The sequence below is a fragment of the Wyeomyia smithii genome, chromosome 2 (genome assembly GCF_029784165.1).
Source record: "Wyeomyia smithii strain HCP4-BCI-WySm-NY-G18 chromosome 2, ASM2978416v1, whole genome shotgun sequence".
NCBI classification, from domain to species: domain Eukaryota; kingdom Metazoa; phylum Arthropoda; class Insecta; order Diptera; family Culicidae; genus Wyeomyia; species Wyeomyia smithii.
This window is the reverse complement of record NC_073695.1, coordinates 2,931,534-2,955,371: the sequence shown is the minus strand read 5'-3', so window position 1 is coordinate 2,955,371 and position 23,838 is coordinate 2,931,534. Positions and strand designations below refer to the sequence as shown.

The 23,838-nt window shown below is 40.4% G+C and overlaps 1 protein-coding gene across 2 annotated transcripts in view; it reads left to right on the top strand.

Annotated features, from left to right (window-relative positions):
* Positions 1-23,838, top strand: part of LOC129726126 (muscle-specific protein 300 kDa-like) — a 126,367-nt gene that overhangs the window by 97,526 nt on the left and 5,003 nt on the right. For both annotated transcript variants that reach the window (XM_055682781.1, XM_055682780.1), the window contains exons 19-21: positions 908-7,039; positions 14,966-15,526; positions 15,588-18,511. In XM_055682781.1, the coding sequence (XP_055538756.1) occupies positions 908-7,039; positions 14,966-15,526; positions 15,588-18,511 (9,617 nt within the window). The remainder of the gene's footprint in view (positions 1-907; positions 7,040-14,965; positions 15,527-15,587; positions 18,512-23,838) is intronic.

Genomic DNA, 23,838 nt, shown 5'->3' with positions numbered 1-23,838 from the left:
GTGGAATCACACCAAGAGAAGAGCCAAGTCGATTCTTATTGGATTCACAATGGATGAAATCTTTGAATTTATTCGGCAGAATCTAACGGCAGTTGAATTTTAAAAGGCTTCGAAAGGAAACTTGTGGAAAAATTCGTTTCAAGCCATACGTCGCTGCGTGATCTTGGTTGAGATTAGGCAACCGGTGACGATCTATCAGTAAAACATATTGACATCAAATACCATGTTGTTTGCGACCACATCGCAGCTAAACGCATACGAGTGGAACCTATTCGGACCGATAATCAGTTGGCGGACATCTTCACGAAGGCGTTGGATGGTGGATGTCTCGACGATCAGTTGGGCTCCATAATCCAAAGGAGTTTGTATTTGTCCGTCCCAGTCAAATCCCGATGTTATCCTTGAATTTTTTATTCACTCGATTATTTTGAGAAATAGCAGTCTAAAAACAGTCAACTAAAACTGTCGAACATTCATATACGAGGTTTCATTTATTTAGTATTTTCGACCACTTATTTGGCGCCCTGCGATAACGGCTGTCTGCTTCACGTTCGCGTTAATCCGCCCCTGCTCATGGGTAGTAAATCATAACCTTCAGACATCAATTCGAATTTCAAGATGGCAATTTCTGGTTTTGAGATAAAATTTTTATAAAAAGCGTAAAATAGTCAAAAACTATGCAATATGAGGGCCAATCTCAAACACCACTCTTGAATCCAAAATGGCGACTTTCGGTGTCTGAAATACAATCTTAGGTGTTTCCCAAACAGATTGCAAAATGTTCAATTCGGCCGTTTAGCATTTAATTAGCATTTTACGAGCACTAAATTTTCATGCCATAAAGAAATCTTCCGCTGACATGGTTCTTCCAGCTAACAGTTCATCATTATTTTTTCTTTCATTCTAGCAAACGATTATAACCCGAGAACAGCGAAAAGTAGAAGTGAGAAAGTATCTTCAACTACTAGAAGAAATTGAAAGCTGGCTTTCAAGTGAATCGATACAACTGGTAGATTTAGACAAAGATCTATCAGTTGCTGAGCTTTCGCAGTTGTTGCAGGAAAATGAAACAAAATTGGAGAACCTCCGATTGAATGAGCTCAAGTCCTTGGATATGTACTCGAAAACGGAAGAATTTTCAGTGTACGAAGACGTACAGCTCAAAGTTACCACCTTACAAGAAAGTCTATCCGTTTTAACACGAACAATTCGCGAGAAGGCTTTAATAGTTGAGAACAACATAGAACGCGTGAAAGCACTATTGAATCAGGAAGATAGTAAAACAGCAGATGTTGAAATGCAAACTAGTCCTCCAGTTTCAATGATTGACTCTACTGACATTGCACCCACGGAGCTGCAACATTCAGCATCGCAAACTCAGCGTGATAAATTAACTGATGATATACTCATCATTCAATCCATTTCAGAAGGAACGGAGATTATTCAAATCTCCAATGTAAGTAAAACTTATTCTTTAGAGAATGGAAAAGAGGTTACTGTTGAAGCGAAATATACGCAACCTGTTTACGGAGAAACAGATAAGTCATCGGAATTGATGCTGCAAAACGTTCCTGGGGAATTTGAAACCATTTTTGTTGAGCCGGATAAAAGTACAACGGAAATAGTCATTGATAAGGATGGATCGAAAACAATAACACTCAAAAAGGTTACAACCACCCATACAGTAGTAGCAGCAGAGGAAGTCAGGACTTATGAAACCGCTCCAGCAATCCTGGCAATTGGTGGATTAGAAACTGATGAAAAAATTGAGGAACCAGCAGAATCGACAAATGAAGCTGAAACGATCGTGGATCAAATTTTGGAAGACATCCACGACCAAGTCATAACGAGCTCAGAACCAGTTCAAGACTCCCAGGTATTCGAATCTGTTGATGCACCTAACGTAGATTTGATTGCTTCTGCTGTTGTTGAATCACCAACCTTTAGTATGCAAGATACAACTGAACCTCTGAATACTGATAAACTTACTGAAACACCATGTCTCTTACCACCGAACAGTGTAACTGAGGAGCCTGTTATAGCTATAAGTGAGATATGGCCTCCGTCACAGGTTGCTGAAAGTGGTTCCCCCTCGAGGAAGATTGAAAGAACCGAAGTGCCTAGTTTCAGTGAGCAAGAAGATAGTACAAAAACTGCTGATGTGTGGCCAACAAACTTAGATATTGGGACTGATATTATTTTGGATAAGAGTGTTGTGACACCACCTGCTGCGACGAATATTCCAGAAATTGTCGATTCCGAATCGCTAATGGTTCAACCAGTTGAAGAACCCGTAAGTCACAGTTCGGATTCTACTGACGCAGTAACGCAAATCGAAAACTATTCAGGCGTTGAACCGGAATCTTCTAAATTGGCGGTTCAAGTGTCGTCGCTAAAAGATTCTCAAGAAGTTTTGAAAGTAACGATGAATTTTGATGTTGCTGATACCAAAAAAATAAACGTTAGTCTAGTCGAATTGACGCCATCGTCTACATTACCGGAGCCAGATATTGATTATGAGAACGCAATCATGAGTCCCGAGCAAGGATATGAAGCTGACAAAGCAACGACCGTAGAAAGTGGATCAGGCGAGGACGGCATGCTGCCGAGGAAGAAGAAGCACCGGAAGAGGAAGCCTAAACACGCCACAGAGAAGGGAGTCAACACGGAAAAACCGGTTGAGGTTGGTTTAGAAGTCCAGCAGAGTTTTGAAGAGCGTGATCCTACTTGGGATGTAGTGGAAACAATTGTTGAAAGTGTTCAGGAAAAACTTGTGATACCAACACAGGTGATTGAAAGCATTGATGTAGAAGATGTTCAACAACAGACAAGTCCTGTGCCGGTGAAAGAAACCGATCTTGATCGGGAAATTTCCGCTGTTGATATAGAACAAAAGTCGATACAAACGTCCCCTGCGCATGAAGTTACTAAAACTTCTCATCAAACATCGCCTATCAGACGCACTCCAGAGTACGATGTTAAAGAAATCCAAACTTCCACAGACGTAACGGCGATGGAAACGCAAACCCTTGAACCAGAATCACAAATAGTTAATCAAGAACAAGAAATTCAAACCGAAGACCTTGAAGAACCTCATGTGGCTTCAAGTACTCAGACTGTTGCTGTACCGACAGCCGATTCCGAACTTCAAACTGCAATTGATAATGTGGAAGATATTGTAAACCCTATTGTTACGAATTTAGTACAGGAGATTATTGTTCAAGAAATGGTAAACCAAGAACAGTTTGTTCAAACAAGTCCAACGCATTCGGGAAGATCAAGTGTGGTAGAAGATCAACAGCACGAGGGGATTCAAACTGTGCAACCGGAAGTACTGGATGCGTATGTTAACACCGATAGTGAGTTAAAGGATCGAGCGAGTTCACCTATCGTGGATCACGCTGCAACCGAAGTTGAAACGCAAACAGTTCCAGCGGATGATGAAAGTGATAAACCAACTTCCGAGGTTTTGAAATTGGATGTTACCGAGGCTGAAACCAGTGAAAATCAATCACAGACTTCACCGGTGGTTATCACTAATATAGGTGATACTTTAGCAGCTTGTACTCAAACGGTTACTATGGAAATTGAGGTGGAAAAAAGAAGCGAATCCACAGAAAAGGAAGAATCTGTTGAAATTGAAATTTGTACAATTAGAACCAGTGAAAATCAATCACAAACTTCGCCGGTGGTTGTCACTAATTTAGGCGATACTTTAACAGCTGAAACTCAAACTGTTGCTATGGAAACTGAAGCAGCTGGCAGGGTTGGACCTACTGAAAAGACAGAGTGTGTTGAAATTGAAATATGTACTGAAGTAAATATACCGAGCATGTCACGGCCGTCCGCCAGCCCAGAAACAGTGATAAAAACTGCGATCGCGGATGAGGGCGCATCAATAGACAAACCAGCATCCGAAGTTTCGGATGCAGAAAGTATTGTAATCAAAACTAGTGAAAATCAATCACAAACTTCCCCGGTGGCTATCACTAACCTGAACGAAACTACAACCGTTTGTACTCAAACAGCTACTCCACAATTCGAACCAGATGAAAGTATCAAATCTACTGAAAAGAATGAGTCTGTGCCTGTTGAAATTGAAATAAGTGCCGAAATTACCATTCCGAGCATATCACGCCCAGAAGCTATGGCGACGATTGCGGATTCACCCAAAGAAATAGAAATTGATGTCACCAAAACCAGTGAAAAACTGTTACAAAAATCACCAGTGGCTTCGACTGCTTACAGTCAAACCGTTAGCATGGAAATTGGACCAAATGAAAGGACCGAATCAAATGAAAAAGAAGAGTCTGTGCCAGTTGAAATTGAAGTATGTACCGAAGTAACTATCCCGGGACTAGCAACGGTGCCAAGATCTGCGCAGTTTGTAGAAAATAAACCTCAGTTCACTAGCGAGTATGATTTTCATATTCGGATGAACATTGATCAACAACAACAGAACCAACCTTCCAGTACTTTAAGTGACATTCTATCGGATGAAAGAGTCTGGACTTTAAGTGTAGAGGATTTGTTTTCCATAATAAAATCACAAACTAGTGGTTCAGTTCCGTGGAGTGAAATTTCAAAAGTCCTTATCAAAGTACATAACACCGAAGGTGACAAAGTGCAAAGTCCTATCATGATCAATGTACCGAAAATAGAAGAAGTTACAAATGACACCCTGCAACTGGATGATGTTATACACCATTTGCAATTGAATTCCCACAACATTCGAGTACAACACCAAATTTTATTCGAAGTCCTAGAACAGATAAATCGACAGATTGCCGACGCAAATTGTTTATTGCGCTCGGATTTGAGTGATGAAGATCTTATAAAACTTTACCGGTTTATCAATTTAAAACTAATTCACATAACAAGAATCAAACAATTCGTCATAACCAATAAGATCAGCTCATGCGAAGACATATTAGCCTCCTTTGAAAGCACCGAGAAATCATTCAGCTCAACGCAAAGCGCTTTGAATAGAATGGAACAATTACAGTTAGAGACCGTTCAACAAAACGAGATACTTTTAGCAACTCTACAAGGATTCAAGCAAGACCTCCGTCTATTAGAGGACCAACTAAGCGCTGTGTGTGCGAGTGAAACCCTTTCAATAGTCGAAAAACTAAACGACACCGAGGAAATCGACACTCAACATAAAGACTGTCAATTTAAATTACGTCTATTCGACGACAAACTCCACGAAAGCAGCTCAGATTCAATCGATAAAAGCATTAGTACAGAGTTGGAAAATGTGAAGAAAATGTCCCACAAACTGGAGAGCCGCACCATTTTGGAGCGTAACAAGCTACATCAACTCGATAGTTTAGCCCAAGAGTATGAACAAACGCTGTTAGATTTCAACGAAATATCAACAGCGGCGGAGCATTTTATCGATAACGAAATCGTAAGCGCTAGTTTACCAGAGCTTCAAGAGGAAATGCAGCGCTACAGGAAGTTCTTTGTCAATCTAAACCACTGCAAAATGATCCTGGAATCGCTGGAGTCAAACTTGGACCCGATAACGCGCCGGAAGCATGCCCAGTTGCATTCTAAGCTGTACCGTAAAACAGCGGATATTTTGGAGCGTGCCGTGGATCGAGCGGCAAAATTAGCTCAAGCGGCATCCAAGTGGACAATCGTTGAGAAAGACATGCGGGAGGAAATCCAATGGTTACAAGTCGCCCAACAACGGATTCCGGATGTCAAAAACGTCTCGTCGGAGGATTACGAGCAGTACATTACTTTGTACGAATCGATAAATCAAGATATCCTTAATCACAAAGTAAAACTGACACAGTACGGTGAGATAGCCAGAAAAATACAGGAAATAATAACGGCACCAACGCTGGAGAAAGACAACAACGAAGCTCTTGCTATAACCATACACCTGAGAGAAGAAGTGTCATTATATCTGAACATGCTAACAAAATATAAAAACTATTGGAACCAATACAACACGAGCGCAGACAAACTTCGAAGTTGGATTTCTTCCAGTGAAAAAATAATAAGCGAAATAGTAATACCGCCAAATCTGGCGGATACATCAGTGGAAGAAATGCGCAAATTCTGGGAGTTAAAAGCTCAATACGAAGTGCTGAACAATCAAACGTTCGTCAGTGCGTGTGATACATTTGATTCCGCCCTTTCGACACTCGATTTAAGTGATGAGAAAATTCAGCGCCAAAAGCACGAACAATTACTGGAAAGTTGGTTCAACATTTCCACCAGTATATCAACCCTACAAAAACAAATATTTGACTCAATAGAAACCGATTCCACCTCACCCGGCGATAAAATCGCTTTCATCGAACAAGAACTGCGAGATATTTCCAGCATATTTAACAACAGCAAAGGAGTGCTAAAGAGCCGTGACGATCTCTATCTGTACATCGAAAAAATGCAAATGCTCCAAACCCGGATTAATTTGATAGAAACGGAGCTGGGGCAGTGCGCGCTGGTACTGGAGTGCAGCGTGGAAACCGTTGGCGAACTGTTCGAAACCTCCCGGCATCTGTCGCTGCAAGTCAACGAAGAACGTGAAGTTGCCGGAATGTTCAGCAAAAGACTTCAGGAAATAGAGGCTGGAATCAGTGAGCAAGAGAAGCAATTTATTGTGATATCTGACTTGCTGGATGCTAGTTCCGATAATGTCAGTGGACAACGTTCCGATGTGGAGAAATCACTTGAGACCTGTAAGCTGTGTCTGTCAGATTTGGAAAACTCGTGGAATGAATTAATGAAACTAAGGCAGCTGTTGCATACGTTACCGATGAATTTGAGAGTTTCGGTTTCGCCTGTGCAAACGGAGCGAGATCTGTCCGTACTGCAGAACATTCATAGTGATTTGGAACAGAAGTGCAAAACTAATATCACTTCATTACGGAATAAACTAGCCTTGTGGAACAAGTTCTACCATCAGTTGGAAATTATACAGGAACACGTACAGGAAACCGAGTTCATGATGGAGATCCTTCAGGTGCAGGAAAGTGCCGATTACAATCGTTTGCTGAAGGCCACCGAGCGGTTAGATGTAAGTTTTTGAATTGTTATTACTATTCATTGTTATTTTTTCTGACAATTACTGTTTCAATGAGTTGAGTTGGAAATTACTCAAATAATTTAGTTGAGAGCATGCGCTTAATAATGCAAAATGAATATTATGCCACATTTCTGGACATTTCATAACTGCTGGTTAATTGCCATACGAGAGACTCTTCTTTCTTTTACAGTCATCCGGGACACTCTTCTCTGGTTGACTGGGGTAAAAAATTCTTTCACAAATACTTGATCAAAAACTACCAGGTAGTACATTTCGTCGTCCATAGTCACGCAATCATACTCTGTTAACAAACATTTATATAGATTTCTAGAGCGCAGTACGGGGGGTCTTAACCCAGGTTTTTTTCTCTGCAAAATTTAGATTCAGAGTTATTTGACATTTGCCACTGCTTTCACATGTGTTTCAGGGGCCACTGCTCATTTACCCATCTTAGATTTGACAATGGCATCTGAGTTCGATTTCTAATTTCTAGGCATCATTCCGCCGTTGGAAATATTGGATGGTAATTAATCGTTTTTGACTTTTTCAAGAAACCGAAATCCAACATTCCCAAAATTCTGCACATTTTTCGAATCTATCGGGCGTTCCGCAAGGCAGTAGTGTAAAACCACTGCTCTTTGCACTGTTCATTAATGACGCGGCTCATCGATTTATTACATAAGAATCGCTTCGTTATTGTGAAATGTGTACTGTACTTTTTTTCTATAAAAAAAAGGAATACCATGCTTGGCCAAACATTGACGAAAGTGATACAAAGTTCAAGATTTGTGTTTTGCTTTAGACGCAGCGCCATCATTAAAGGCAAGATAGCCTCGGAATTCTATTATCCACTGTGCCTTCGATCACTATAGTTCCCTTTCGTGCGTTCTGTTCTCAATTCCGAATTCCGTAGTGTCGTGTCCATTCAACGCAAATTGGATAAAAATAATCGATGCCGTGGGATGGAAATTTGTACGATACGCCCTACGTTCCCAAGCGTGAAAAGATCTGCAGCGTTTATCGGTGTATTCTGACATCTGCCAACTTTCAGACATGGAAACACTGCAGTAAAAACGTTTCGATGCTCAAGCAATATTTGTATTCAAAATTTCAACTGGTGAGATCGATGTTCCAAGAGTTTTACAGCGGTTAGATTTATAGTGCCCTACCGCAAAACTGATTTTTATTATATGTACATACTAGCTTTACTTTATCATTAAGACCACCAAGTGATATGATCCATATGAATCCTTGTCATATGATATGTCCTTGAACAAATACAAATTTTAGGCTGTATTTCAGAAACAAAAAACAACCAACCAGCGACATTTGAAATCGGCTTCACTGTCTATAATCGCATATCAGTCCCATTTTCATTTTCAACAAGTTGAGAAAACAGCGCGTAAAGGTATTTTTCTCGCTTAAGTTATTTCAGCTGTTGAGCGTGGTTTATTGCCATATTTTCGACATGATATAATAAGATAGACATTTACCATAACTTCTCTATAAGAACGACGATAATGCAGGTGGGACTGGTATGCGTTCAGAGTATGCTCCCTCTTCTGGAGATACCCATATAAACGACCCTTTGACAACTCAATCAAAAATCGTCAACTCAGATTTCAAAATGGAATCTGGGTAAAATTTGTGATTACCCTAGTATTTCACCATTGAGCCGTTAGATCTAAGTCGTCTACCTATATCTGGCTCTCTGCTGAAAGATTGACAATATCGGCGTCATTGTAAGCTTCGTACAGCTCGTGATTCATGCAAATGCGCCCCACTCTATTTTCTTGTTTGCCACCGATTATCCGCAAAGTATCGTCCGTAGAGTGCCACCGGGAGGATCAGTGTCGTGTAAGGCACAAGTTCCGCGCGGATCTGCAGGCTGCAAGACTAAAGCTGGCTACGCAATCCGTAATAAGTTCTGTTCACTGCCGCAGTCTGTTTTCACCCTGCGGCTCACTTCGTTATCACACGTTACGAGTGTACCAAGATAGACAAAATCATTAACCACTTCGAAAGTACCTCTATTCATCACCACCGCAGCATCTACGCTTGTAGGAATATCACGCTCTTCGCCAGCCAGTGCATTCGTTTTGGTAGTGTTTATGGCAGCTTCCCTTCTGAGTAAAGACCTCCTTCACAGCTCTACGATTAACACCGATAATATCGATGTCGTCCGCAAAAGCTAGAAGCATGTGAGACATCGTGATGATTGTACTGCTTCTCTGCACATCTGCTTCTCTAGAGCATCCCTAAGGCTTTGTTGAACAGCAAGTTCCAGATCCCGTCCCCTTGCTTTAAAATATCTTCCGTTACCAACGCGCCCAAAATTTTACCAACTGCCATGACGCTTGTGAACACTCATTTTATACAGGTTCCAGCATAATCTGCCACAACTCGTTGCGTTTCACGGAGTCGTGCGCCATCTTGAAGTCTTTAAACAGATGAGTTGTTGGTGTGGTAGATGAGTTGTGTTCTAGAAACTTGTCGAGGATCTGTCTCAAGGTGAACATCTGGTTCGTTTTAGATCATACCGCACTGGTATTCATTAACAAAGGCTTACTGCAACGGCCTATATCTATGAAATAGGATGCGGGATAAAATTCTATATGGGAAATTAAGGAAAGTTGTGCTTCAATAGTTGCTACAGTCTGTGAGTCTAAGAGTCTGTGATTCTTCTCAACCGGTCCGTAAATAGTTTTTCCCCAGACCATACACTCAGGATCATCTGGCGAATTGCACTATACGACCGCTCGCTCCCGACTTTGAAAAGTTCGACCGGTAAGCCGTCCTTCCCAGCGAATTTGTGGTTCTTTCGCAAACTATTTCACCTCGTCCAAGGTTGGCCTTTAAAATGGCATTCAAGGTTAATTTCCAATTACTGGATAATATAACGCTTTTGGAAATTTTATGCGTGTTTTTACGCGGATTTCATAATTAACGCGGTTTTTTTCCGCGAATTCTGGTATTACCGCGATATTTTTTTTCGCGGATTCTGGAATGTCTTCACGCAGATTCCGGATTCCAGAATTTACACGGCAACCGGGAGTGTCACTAAATGATGTATTACTGACGGGGCCGGTAGTACAGGCGGATCTTCGATCGATTATTCTGCGGAGTCGAACGAAGCAATTGATGTTAGTTTCTGATGTCGAGAAAATGTTCAGGCAAATTGAAATTGACACAGCGGAAAGGCCGCTTCGAAGCATTTTGTGGTGTACAGATAGCAGCAAGAATGCCGAAACCTACGAGCTAACCACGGTGACGCACAGGACTAAGCCCGCGCCGTTCTTAGCAACCAGGGCGCTAAACCAACTCGCTATGGATGAGCGAACACAGTTTCCTCTCGTGGCAAGGGCTGTTAGCCAAGACGTTTATATGGACGACGTTTTGACCGGGGCTGATGATGAGGAAACAGCATTAAATTTAAGAATGCAGTTAGAGGAAATGCTGCAGAAAGGCGGTCAAATTGTCCCCCAGCCTTGCAAGGCATGTCAGAGGACAATCTAGCAGAAATGAAGTGAAATTGCCACTCATTGGAGAAATTGTTCGCGTTTACGGTTTTCGGATACAGTCCACCTTAAGGAAATAGAATCAACCCCGGAAACCTTTGGAGTTGTTCCCAAACATTTACGCGGATTCCGGAATTTACGCGGTTTCTTTTTACGCGACACGTATCCCCCGCGTGAAAAGCAACTTTAGCGTACAAATATGGTATTTAACAACTTAAGGCTGTTTTCAACAAACTGATAGTACAACAAAAGAGTGTTTTTTATAAGTTGAAGAGGTTGTGTATGAGACACGACCGCAAGTAGATGTACAATTACGACAGCCTAGGTTATATCAATATCAATATATCTTGCAATAGGTTAGAAAACATACTCGATTGGAATTAATCAAGTTGATGGTCTGAAGCGAAAAAATCTGTACACTATGGTTTTTTTACGCGGATTCCGGAATTTACGCGGTGTTTTTTTCTTACGTGAATTTCGGAATTTCTTCACTCGGATTCCGGAATTCACGCGGGTTTTTTACGTGGATTCCGAAATTTACGCGGCACGTATCCCCCGCGTAAAAGACGACTTTAGTGATTTTAGTGTAATTGTTTATTTTCATCTCATTCTAACGCTAAGATTACGATATGCTTATGTCAATAATTTTTATCGATTACCAATATTATAATTCTCAAAAAATTACATGGCGACCCTGAATAGATTTAAAGTAGTAACTGGGGTCGATTTACTACTTCTGGAGTCCTGAGTTTGGATATCATCCCATTTCTGGAAACACTCATTTAAGGTGGAACTCAGTAAATTGTGGCTGTTTTCCAAAAATTTATAGTGAATTTTAAAATCTGAGATCGATTTTTGACCTCTCTGCATTATTCCGATCTCGCAAATACACATATTGGATACATTTTTCAGAGACTGTAAGTTGCAATCGTGGCCTATTGCCTGGAATTCACAATTTTCCGCATTTTGGCGGACGCTAACTGTTTAAAATTGACTAGAAAATTGGACAATTCTGACGCTATCGATTTTTTTGGTATTTCATTTTGCCCTCCATCACAGAAGGTTGCCTCAAAACGTAATTCTACGTAGAAAATAATCATTGGCGGAGTTACATATTTATGTTTCCTCGAAACTGTGGTGATTGAGATGAAAATCCTGGTGGTCAACTGAGCCCATAAAGCTTAAAAAACATAATTCGTTTAAAGTTATTCCGAGTCCGTGGAAGTTTATTTAAATAATTTTTTTCCACACCCGAACGTTTTTCCTTAAAACTCTGTCTTAAGCTGTCTTAATTGAATTTGAATATTTTTATTCATGGACTGATAACATTAACGTGAAACGGAACAGAATCCAAGCATGGGAGAATCGATGGTTTCCTCCTGCATACTTCTGCATTTCGGGAATACCTCATAAAATTGCATTAGTTTTTCAACTAACCTGCAATTATTTATGGTGAAACCGCTAGACCAGCATCAGAGCATCTAATTTAATCAGTTTGCTCGTTTGGTTTCACCGTGATCTTGCTATTTTTCACATCAATATTTTTTCTCTTTCGGTGTTGTTTATATTTTCACTCCGGTAGCAACTAGACCATTTTTCACAAATACCGGCACGTAGGAGTCGCTTAACCACTCAAACTAAGTATACTTTTCTCTTTACACTAATTACCAGCGCGATCGCAACTAATTTCCGCGAAAAATCGGCCTGAATGGGCTAAAACTTGCTTCTAAAGTGTAGCGCCTCGCAAAATTCCGGTTTTTGCTTTTTTCTAGTTCAAGTGTGCTTGTGTCAAATTTTGCGCCCGTGTTGTCAGCAGTGCCAGTAGCAGGCGGCGCTAGCATTTAGAAATGTTTTAATTGTTATGATTCTGTTGAATTATAGGTATGGCATTGAAATATTAAAAATTTGGTAACCATGTACTGTTAACAATGATAAAATAATGCTTGGATTCCGTCCCGTTTCACCTCAAGGGGGAACCCTACTCTGAAAAGTGGAAATATATCGTATATTCTTTCGGATGTTCAGAGTGAAATGAAGTATTCGGGTATTTTGGCGATTGATTAGGGTATATTTGAAGATGTATTTGGCATATCGTCGATGCACATAAAGAGAATATTACGCTGTTGGCAGCGTTCTTCTCGAAACCATGTTTTTTCAACTGTTTCTCAGCATCTACTGAACCGAATTGATTGAAGTTTTTTAAACATGTCAAAATGGATTAGCTAACGAAGCGAAAGTATATTAAGAAATTATATTTTCGCGCCCGATTTTTGAAGTTACCATACGATTTTATACGGTAAAATCGACTTTTTCAAAACTTATTCTCCAGAGATGTCTAGTTGGATCCAAAAAAATATATCGATACCTAGTATTTGCAGGAAATTTTTCTGGGAAAAACTCTTCTTGGTAACTTTTTCTACGATACTGTGAGCAAAAAACATCTAAAAATAAAAATTACCTGCTTTCAAAAAACAAAAAAACCAAAAATGAAAATAAACTTATATTTGGTTCAAATTAATAAAATAGGTAATTCCCACGAAAGGAAAAGGCCAAAAAGATTCCACGGCCTAACGGTTTGAGGAATCTTCGAAATTAAAAAAAATCAAACCAAAAAATAATTTCCAATTTGCCCAAAAGTGGTTCCATAGCTGTATGAATCTAATAACAAAACTGAATACAAATTTAACTCACATCTTAGTTGAAAGTGCCTCAAAAAATTAAAACAAAGTTTATGAAAAATGATTTCAAATTAGCCTAAAAACGTACTGTATTTCTGCTAATAAGAGGAAACAATAACGTTATCTTATTTTACCCGAAAGCCCTAAATGCTCAACATGTCTGAAAAATCTTTCCGAAAAACGAGGAGGCCCAATGAAATCATTTTATATGCATCTCAAACGACTCTAAAAACCAAAATATCGGTACAATTTTTCTTATAAGCAAATGTATTTTTTTGTCAGATTTTCTTTTTTTTTTTTTTTGAAAAAAAAAACCGGGTCCCCGTGGACATTATAATTACGCCCTTCCCCCCTTCCGTGGACAAGCGTGGACCTTTGCGTACCCCCTATCCCTCATAAGTTGTCCATGAGGAATGTGAACGACCCTCAATATGAAAAATTAAGTATTTTCCTGTTATCATTAGCTATACTGCTTACCGTGCAACGCACATGCGGTTCAAATATACCGTTGCAACGGTTTAATTCGAGAATAACATTAGAATTAATGTTTGTCGCAAGACATGAACAGTGGGGTGCTAGTAGAAATCGACTTCTCGAACTTCGTTCAGCGGTAAGGTTCAAAATTTTTGTTTTCTCAAAAAAGTCCTCGTGCTAAATTTCAGCCCAATCACACAGCAGCTTCTTTCCCAGAACCAGGTAAAGTCCCAAAACTCGATTCCCACAAACAGACAGATATTCGTTACGTCTCTCCGTTCCATAGTCCAGAACTGGTATATTTTCCCGACATTCTTTCTCCGAAATAAAGTGCTGATACAAGACACCTTGTTTCCCGATAGATAAAGATTTCCTTATTTGACAACTATAGGTGACAGAACAAAGTCATGAATTTGTTTTAAGGAATCAATCTGGCAAAGCAATAGATTTGATTCTCGACGGTCGTTGATTTCTTCGCACGTCCGAGGACTTTTTTACAAATTGCAATTGGATTTTGAGAATAGTCAAAGTTCTACTCGGTATTAAACATTTTTGTTTCAAGACAAATGTTTCAAAATGCATCAAATTTCGAGATCTGGTGTTATTCCAAAAAATAAATAATGAAACTTTTGTGCCCGATTGACGATCATACACTAAACTCAATTTATCGACTATATTTATGATTTTTGATCATTACTTATGTGAAGTTTTCAATTGCTACTAAATGGATAAAAATCTAACCTGCCAAATCCTGCAAATAGATGCTGTCTCCCGAAAACGAACCTGTCGTCCACCACTTTAATTGCAGCGACATTCCTAAAACCTGAAAATGTAGGTATGAATCAATGTTTGTCCTTTTTTTCTTTGATTGGAACTAATGTACGATTGTTGTTACTGTATGGTTTTACCTGCAACTGGTATATTGTTGTTGTAATATCACTCACATTTTTGCTTCGATATTGTGAGGCATCAAACATTTTCAACCGAATTTCCCTAGTAACCAAATAACAGAAAATTAGCTGTATACACTATGTATTCCGACTTACGTTCCTTTCGCGACACTGCCTTCTGTGATTGTGCGATCTATGATTGAAGCAGCCTTTCGTCCTCTAAGTGATTCTACCATTCGTGATTCTGCCCTGTCAAACCTAGCGTAAATATACCGAATCGATTACCAGACAGTGTTGTCAGAAAAATAAACCGCAAATGTTTTCTTTGATATGTAACATCTATAACCTTTATTTCAGACCCTTTTACAAGAAATCGAAACGGAAAAGGCTTCGATCGACGATTTGAACTCTATCGCCCAGCCTCTAATAGAAACATGTGACACGCAGGTGTCCAAAGAAATCCAAGAAACTGTCCAAAAAATTACCGTCGTGTGGGAAAACACCCGCGAAGGCTTGAGAGACCTATGTCAGCGCTACGAAAAAGCCGTTAAATTGTGGCGCCACTATCACGACGTTACGGAAGCTGTAAAAAGTTGGATCAACGTGGAGTTTACCGATTTTGATGCGTTTGCTAGCATCGAAGATGTGCCCCAGCTGGAATTTTACCAGACCTCAATAGTGGATAGGAAAAATGACCTGAAGAAGCTAAAGCATTTGATTAACGATATCAATGCGCAAGTCGGGTTCAACATCGCAGGTTCCTTGCTGTCGGAAGTTGAGGAGTTCAGCCAAAAGCTAGAAGGTATTGAGGAGAACCTAGCCACGCAAATGCATGTGATAGATGAGTGCAATACTCAGCTGGAGGAAGATAAGCATACGTTGTATAATACTGATAAACTTATCGAACAGTTCCAACAGGTATGTTTTAAAATTGTTCCAAATTAACAAAAATTTTAACTTAGTTTTTATGTTTTTCTAGAATAAGGATCTACCGAAGGTAGACACCAATTTGAGCGATCAAATCCACCATCTCAGAGCGTATATGATAAATTTGTGCTGCACAGAATCTCGGTTGAAAAATATTGCCGATAAGAACGCAGCGAAAGGACAGGAAGACAAGTTCAAAAGCTTACTTGCCCTGTCGCAATCACTTCTGCAAGACACATTCCAGCAATATCAGAACTTACTGGTGCAGTTTGTGCAGCAAAACGATTGCGATAGTTTAGTGCGGTTCTGGCAAGAATATTTAAGCTATGGTAAAACATTCCTAGAGCAAAGCATTCCAAGTCATGCTGCAGAGCTGCAGCAACTGCGTGATCAGTGTATTCTGGTTGAGTTTCTACTCAGGGATTTGACAACGATTCTGATGAGAAGATCGCTAACGGATGACAAATTTGCTGGCGTCTTTGATTCGATTAGCCAACAACATAATTACTACATCGATGAGTTGAATGAGAGGATAGGTGAAATCGATTATCGATTGTTGCATTGGCAGAATTACAAATTGTTGAGGACTACTTTACACCAATCAATTAACGATATTGAGAGGGAAAAGTTTACTCTGCAGCTGGAATACATTAATTTAAAAGAACTGTCACAATTGATTAGCAAGGTGATGAAACTTAAACATCGCTTCGGACAGTTGGATGCTGATTTTGACAATCTGCACCAAGAAACGACCGAATTGATTTCATTCACAAGAGATGAGCATGTAATTAATCATTTGGAAACTGAACGCACCAGAAGCTTCAACCAAATAGCAAAATTGAAAGAGAATGTTGAAATGTGGAATAAATTCTTGGTTGGAATAGTCGAGCTCTATGATTCCTTCAACCTGCAATGTACCAAGGTTCAAAACAGTTTAGTCGAGCTTAACGAATGTCTGGATACGTTTGCAAATAATCGTCTTGAGACTTCACAGCATCATTTGAATATGTTGAAAAACGAACAGTTACGGCTCGAAACGATTCGGAACGATCTTATCAACATTGACATTGCGAAGGACGAATTGAAACCTTGTATCAGCATTTTCGATGCCAAACTTATTCATAAACGCACCTGGGAACTGTGGCAATTGTTTGAAAATACCGAGCATACATTAGCGGTCGCTCAAAAACAGATGCAAAAAAGATTGGAAAATCAAAAAAGTTTCACTACTCAATATGCTCAACTCTCGACATGGATGTCGGAGTTCGAACATCGCGTTCGCGATAGCTATAAGTATAAGAACTGTGAAGATGATGTTGCTTTCATAAAATCGGTTGAAGATATGCTACAGAAAGAACTGTCGCTGAAGGAGTATGAAGTAGATTGGCTTAATACGATCGGAAAGGATCTGACCAATAACCTACCGGAAGGCGAAGAACGGGCGGAAATATTTTTGAAACTCAACCATTTGAATACCAGGTGGAATACTTTGGTAGGGCTGTGCCGGGATCGGTCGCAAAAAATCAAAGAAGTTCAAAGCACGAGTTTAACTTTACAGCAAAGAATTGCAGCGATCAGAGAATGGATGACCAACATCGAGCAGGAGTTGAGAAAACCAATACGATTCGAAAACACCGAGAAGGATCAACTGGATCTGCTTCTGGATGATTACGAGCTGTTGCAACGTTCTATAGCGCAGAACAGTGGTAATGTAGGCGATGTTCTTAATCTTTGCGAGATGCTTTTCACGGATGTTGAATCGTGGAATGTTCACATTGACCGGAGACAAATTCATCAAGACGTTAACGATTTGGAGCTGCGGTGGAAAAATATTTGCCTAGAATCCAGCAGACGGAAGCAAGACATGCTGTCGATTTGGAATATGTTGATTGAAATTCAAAAAATTACCGAATCTCATCATGTTTGGATAGAAAAAACTAGCAATTATTTAATCGAAAAAGATGAAAAACTGAGCCAAATCGATGTGAATGATTTATATGAAACAGTCGAAGAGTTTGAAATAAAACACTCCGATATCATGGCACAAGAATCGATGCTACAAATCCTGAAAAGATTATTTATATCAGTCCATAAGCATGGCAGTATCGATGGAGAAAGTTTGAGAAGCATCACTCACGAAACTAAAAGAATGCTTTCAACGTGGAATACTCTTGCGTCTAGATCAAGACAATTAAGAGTTCAGCTGGATGAGTTGAAAAACAAGTACACAAGCTTCACCACCGAATACGAGAACATTGTTATGACCTTAACAGAAATCGATGTACAAGTGACCAATATTGTCCATTTAGCATCCGATAAAGACACTCCTGAGATCAAATTGAAAAAGTTGCGCAATTTACACAATGAATTGCGGGTCGTGGTTAACCTTTTCGATTCTCAAGATAAACTGGGAACTGATTTATTGGCCCAACTCGATCCCGACAGCACGATGGCAACTGAAATACAGCAGAAAATGCAAGAGTATCATCAGTTAGCCAACCAAATCAAACAAAGTCTGGACTCTACACTGGCCACTACTATCGAGGAATCAGAAAAGCATAAAACTCGACAAACTCGAGGCACACTAACGGAAATAGCGGAAAAAGACAGCGCAGTACAGGTTAACACACTTCCTGCTTCGATACTAACGCGTAACACCATCACCGCAAAGGATGCTTACCGCTATCAACTGGAGACGGCCCTCAACGAAGCACGCGGCTTCCTAGACAACTTGAGCAAATCTGTGTCCGAGGTTAATGTTAGCAATTTCTTGACAGCTAGTCCGAATGTTACCAAAGCACTGTCCGCCTGTGAATCATCAATCGAACTCGTGAAACATCTGCACGCAGTACTATTGGCAGAAGAGAGAAGCAACGAAACCAGTGATTTGGGCAACCTCGTGCAAATCGAATGTGATAGATTCGCACAGTATCTTCTGGAGTGGCGAGAAAAACAACAGAAAATAGACGAATTAAGGTAAGCCACCTAAAAGTTCTCTCAGGTAGACATCTTCAGGTAAATTCGTTACAGTTGTTTGGATACGGTCCAAAAGAGTAAAAATAACTAAACTGCATTTCCGGTTTCCGCCACACATATTTTTTCTCTTCAAATTGTTCCCGATTTCTGATGTTTGTTTTTTTTTTTATCTGCTTTCCTATTTTTGATTTCGAATTTCTAGTTTCGGATTTTTCGATAAAAATGCAACTTTATTTAAAAACAAATAACCTTCCTATAAATCATTCAATTGCCCATCGTTAGATACAACTTTTTCCCAGCTGTATGGCAGAATTCGAATACCGTTACTATAGAATATCCGTCCTTTCAAATCAAACTATTTTTGAATGCCTTCATATGAGCAAAATCAGTCAGGCCAAGTGCCATCGAACAGAACAAGTAATAATCGGGCGGTGGCAGTATGGGGCCAAGCGTTGTCATGCAGTAGAATCACTTTTTCGTGTTTCTGCTCGTATTGTGGCCAATTTTTGCGCAGTGTTCGGCATACAGGCGAAACAACGACACTCATGATGTCCCTTGGATTAAACCCAAGTTCCCTGTTTTCTAAACATTTCTGAAGCTTGCAATCGCTTGGGAATTGATTGCCGGGTAAGCAAGCTGTTCCTGAATTTTGCATGAGGGTTTTTGGCCTTCCTTCACGCGGATAGTCATCAACATCAAAATCACTGTCTTTAAAGCGACTGAACCAACCACGACACGTTCATTTAGAGCAACATTTCCGTAAACTTTTGATGTAGAACTACGTCTCTCAACAAGTTCGGGTGTAAAATGAAAATCTTCAAACGGAATATCGAAAATTTTCGAGTTTTGTGGAAACGCAAATTCCGATTGATCTGATTGATCGCTTAATGCTTACTTTCCATATCACGGTCGACAGAATATTATACCTAGTTAGCCGGGAATGCTCTAAATGGGCAATATAAGAGCCTACTCCTGCTCACACCAATCAGTTTACTAGAGGATGACCACTAGGATCGTCTTGACTAAGAAACCGCGGGCAGTAAAGGAAGCGTGTACCAGCACCGATAGTGACAACAGCGTTAGCGATAGAAGCAGCGGCACTACTTCTTCCTCTAGTGAAAACCTGCCTTTGTGCGGTAGTGATGCGGCAAATGCTTTGTTTTCAGTGAAGAGCTCTGCCGCATCTTGGCAACACACAAACGGGAATGTTGGCAGTTAAATCTGTCGGCCGTCAAATTTTTAATGTAAATAACAGACGGGTTGTGTGCTAAGCTACTACCGCAAGCTTGACGTACAACTACGGAAAAGTTTTACCTATCTTTGAAAACAACCGGTTTATTTAAATGTTCACACTTAATTACACTTAAACTTTTCAAGAGAAACAGTTTGCAATGCTTATAATGTGAATATCTTAATTCTACTCAAAGTTGATATTTCCCATAAAAAAATATGCCGTTTTAATTTGTTTATCGTTCTTTTCGGGGCAAACAGAAAAATCATCTCTTAGTCTCAATTTATAGGGCACAGTTGTCACTATATATGGAGAAATTTTGAAAAATATGTTATGTTTCACATTTGAGTAAATTCGATTTGAAAACTTAACAAAAAATATAATAGTTTAATATATTCTGCATCTAAGAGTACACAGATTTATATTATTGGTATTTTTCTTGAAACTAGAAATAAATACCTACCTCTAATTTGATCTAAAAAGATAAAAATCGATTAACTGGTTGTAAAGTACTGTTTTTTTCAAATCAAGTACATCGAGTAAAGCCTTCCGTTATATCGAGAATTATTTAGGGACCCAAATAGAGCAACAAAAACTTGGCTCTGGTTACGTGCTATCATGTTTCGTTTTTTCATACAACGAAGCCCCATTCCAGTGTATTAATTATTCTGCGAGGCACAGTACAAAGCAGAAGAAAAAAGTTTGGTGCAATAGATCATTGCACGGTGACGTCACAAAAAAAAAAAAGAAATAGATTTGACAGTTGCCGCGGGTTTGTTTACATGGACTTGTAAAATTTTCAGCTCAAGAGAAAATGCGGAAGTTGTTAAAAACGGCGTTTCCAAGAATGATTACAGTTATTTTAACTTGCCATCCAATTTCAACAACCGATACCTACACAATCTAAGTGCACTCCAGCTAGAGGAAAACTTTCGGTGGAGGTGTAGTTAAATATGTTTCTTCTCTACATTTTAAATCCGGTGAGTGATATTTCACTGCTCGGTGAAACAAATTCGCGTAGCCGGCGAGTATTCCGATCTTTTCCGTACTCATATCATTTATTTTCACTCCTAACAGAACGAAGTCACCCGTGGGAAGTCCCAAAAAAGTGAGGTTATTTTTCGTATGTAATGATCTATAAATTGCTACTGGTAGCTTATGCTGGGCAAGAAATGAAAGTGTTCACTCTGCTCTTTCCACATATTGAGGAGAAAAACGAGCTGTGATAGACATACGAGCATCAGCTTATTGCAGTATTGTCGAATCCTTTATTTTGTGTGGATAGAAGCGAAGAATCTAAAGTTATCTAAAGCTCTCTCAATATCAAGAAAAGCGTAGACCGCTGCATCTTTATATTTCAGCGTCTTCTCGAGCATCGTCACTGAGCAATGCAAAGCGATTTTAGTAGATTTACCCAGTTGATATGTATGTTGATGCTTGTGCAAGGGCAGGCTCTTCAAAAACTAGCTGCGGATGTATTCATTTGCGAAAACTTATAGGTCTCAATGTCCTCAATACTTTGGGCAATCTCTTGTTTTTTTTTTGTCCAGCTTCAGTACACCATCTCATCTTTCCATCAACTGTCACAGAACTCTGTATCTCCCTATAGTTTTGCGAAGCTCAGCATTGTATTTAGTGAGGGATGTTCTATAGTTCCAGTTGGTCTCGAGGTACGATTCTGGCCAAACAAGCCTGTCGTCGTAGGTTCGAGTCATGGCTTGGGAGAGACTGTTAGTGTCAGTAGGACCGTAGCGCTAGCCCCGGAATTGTCCTGTACATATCTCTCCCTCTGTGTATTGCTAGAGCAAACCCACGTCCAGCTTGTAGAGCCGTGAGAATAAAAGCGAAGAACGTGTTATTTAAAGCTACCTCAATATTAGCGACTCCACGATCATCGTCACTGAGCAATGCAAAGCGATTTCAGTAGTTTTACCCAAGGGCAGGTTTTTCTAAAACTTGCTGCGGATGCAGTTATCTTATTTTTCCCATCAAGCCGCGAAAACTTATAGGGGTTAATGAGCTCGGACATGATAGTTCCGTCTGATTTTTGCAAGAAGACTGATAGAAGGTCATCCGGTCCTGGAGATTTCATAGTCTCAAAAGAGTTTAGTCCCCATTTGAAATCCCCGTAAACAGTCGACAAGTGAGCACTGCAGAGTCATCGTATATCCAATTCCGGGGTTCTGTAGCTCTTCGAGGCTCGATCCAGAGGTCAAGCCAGGAAAGCGGGTGTTCATAAGGACCTCCAGCGTTTTTATGGTAGTGACTGTCGAACTACCTCTACTCTTTTTCATTCACCCAAGACCATTCGTTTGATCTTAAGACATCACTTTTTGCAATCGCGTTACTCCAGGCAGAGTTTAAATGTTCTCTGTACCTCTCTTTGGTTTAGCGTAGCTTACCGTTGCATTTAGTGAGAGATGCAGTAATTCTAAAGCTGTTTGGCTCCACGGCCTTTTTTTCTAAACCCAAAAAAATTCGCGGCCTCCTTTGTGAAGCACAGAGAGCTTCGCGGCCCCCGAAAAGAATTGTAAATACAAGTTTTGCTATACGAGGCTGCGTTTTTTAGTCTCATATCGTCCTGTAAGCCAAATTTGTTTCACGTCTTGGTCCTAATACACAGAAAAGTCTGTTTTCACAGAGATCTCTAGAAAGAAATTTTAGTTACCTGTCAAACTTAGCAAGAGACTCATGTCCCCTCTAGATGAGCCTAGTGGTCCCCTTGCCGACCGCAGACCGACTATCCACTGCCTATTACAAAAGTTCACATCCCTGGACAACGTAATTCTAATTCCCCAACAAAAAAAAATCCAGTGCCTAATCCAGAATACTTCGCCATTTCACTCGGTGTTAGGCTGCTATCCTCCAGTCGCCTTTCACAACTATTACGAGGGTATCTTCGTCGACAGCACACATCCAACAAGTGTGGGGAAGGGAGGGGGGGTTGACGGGTACTCCTGCTTAATATACTTTTTGCTGAACGTTCATCCGGCATTCTAGTTACATGCCCAGCTCACTGTAGCCTGCCGTGTCTCATCCGCTTGACTATAGTTGCCTATTTGTATGCCTGGTACACTTCATGGTTCCTGCGTCTGCATCAAACACTATTTTTCAATTTGCCGTCAAGGATTGACCGCAACATTCAACGCTCAAAAATACCGAGAGCTCGCCGACCAGCCTCTTTCAGTGTCAATGCTTCAAGGCCATAGAGGGCCACCGGAAGAATCAGTGTTTTATAGAGTACTAGTTTTGTACGGGTTTGCAGGCTAAGGGACCTTAGCTGGTTACGCAATCCGTAAATGGTCCTATTTGCGGCCGCTATCCATCTCTTTATCCCACTGCTAACTTCATTATCGCACGTCACCAATGTACCCCGGTAAATAAATTCGTCGACTACTTCTATCATTACCGCAGCACCAACATCCAACAAGGTACCACGCTTTCTACCAGCTACCAAGCTCTTTGTTTTGGCAGAGTTCTGAATAACCCCTCTCTTTACTGTTTTCCTCCTGAGCGGTCCAAAGGTCTCTTCCACCGCTATTAACCGTAAATACCTATGATGTCGATATCGTCCGTGAAACTTAGGAGCATGTGAGACTCCGTCATGGTGGTGCCGCTTCTCTGCATGCCAGCCCTCCGTATAGCACCTTCGAATGCGATATTAAACAATAAATCCGTCCGCCTGCTTCAAATCATCTAACTCACAAAGGTGTCTGATATCCGGCTAACCTGGCGCTTGATGTGGAACCATCAAAGGTGGCACGAATTAGTCTAATTAATTTTGTTGAGAAACCAAGCACGCTGCCCAGAAGTCAATAAACAGTGGGATTCGTAACAAGGTAAATATTTGAGCCGTGGTGAAGCGTCTCCTTTGAAAACTACGTTGGTATTCGCCAACACAGGTTTACTACAGTCAAGGTGGTGGCCTTTTTCGTTGACCGGACATATGAGCCCCTCCAACCAGTCCGGGGGCAATTTCTCATCAGCCAGCACTTTCAGCATGATCCGATAGATGGCACGATACCGGTCCCGACTTTGAAAAGCTCGACGGGAATGCCATCCTTCCCAGTTGCTTTGCAGTTCTTCAGCTCTCTGA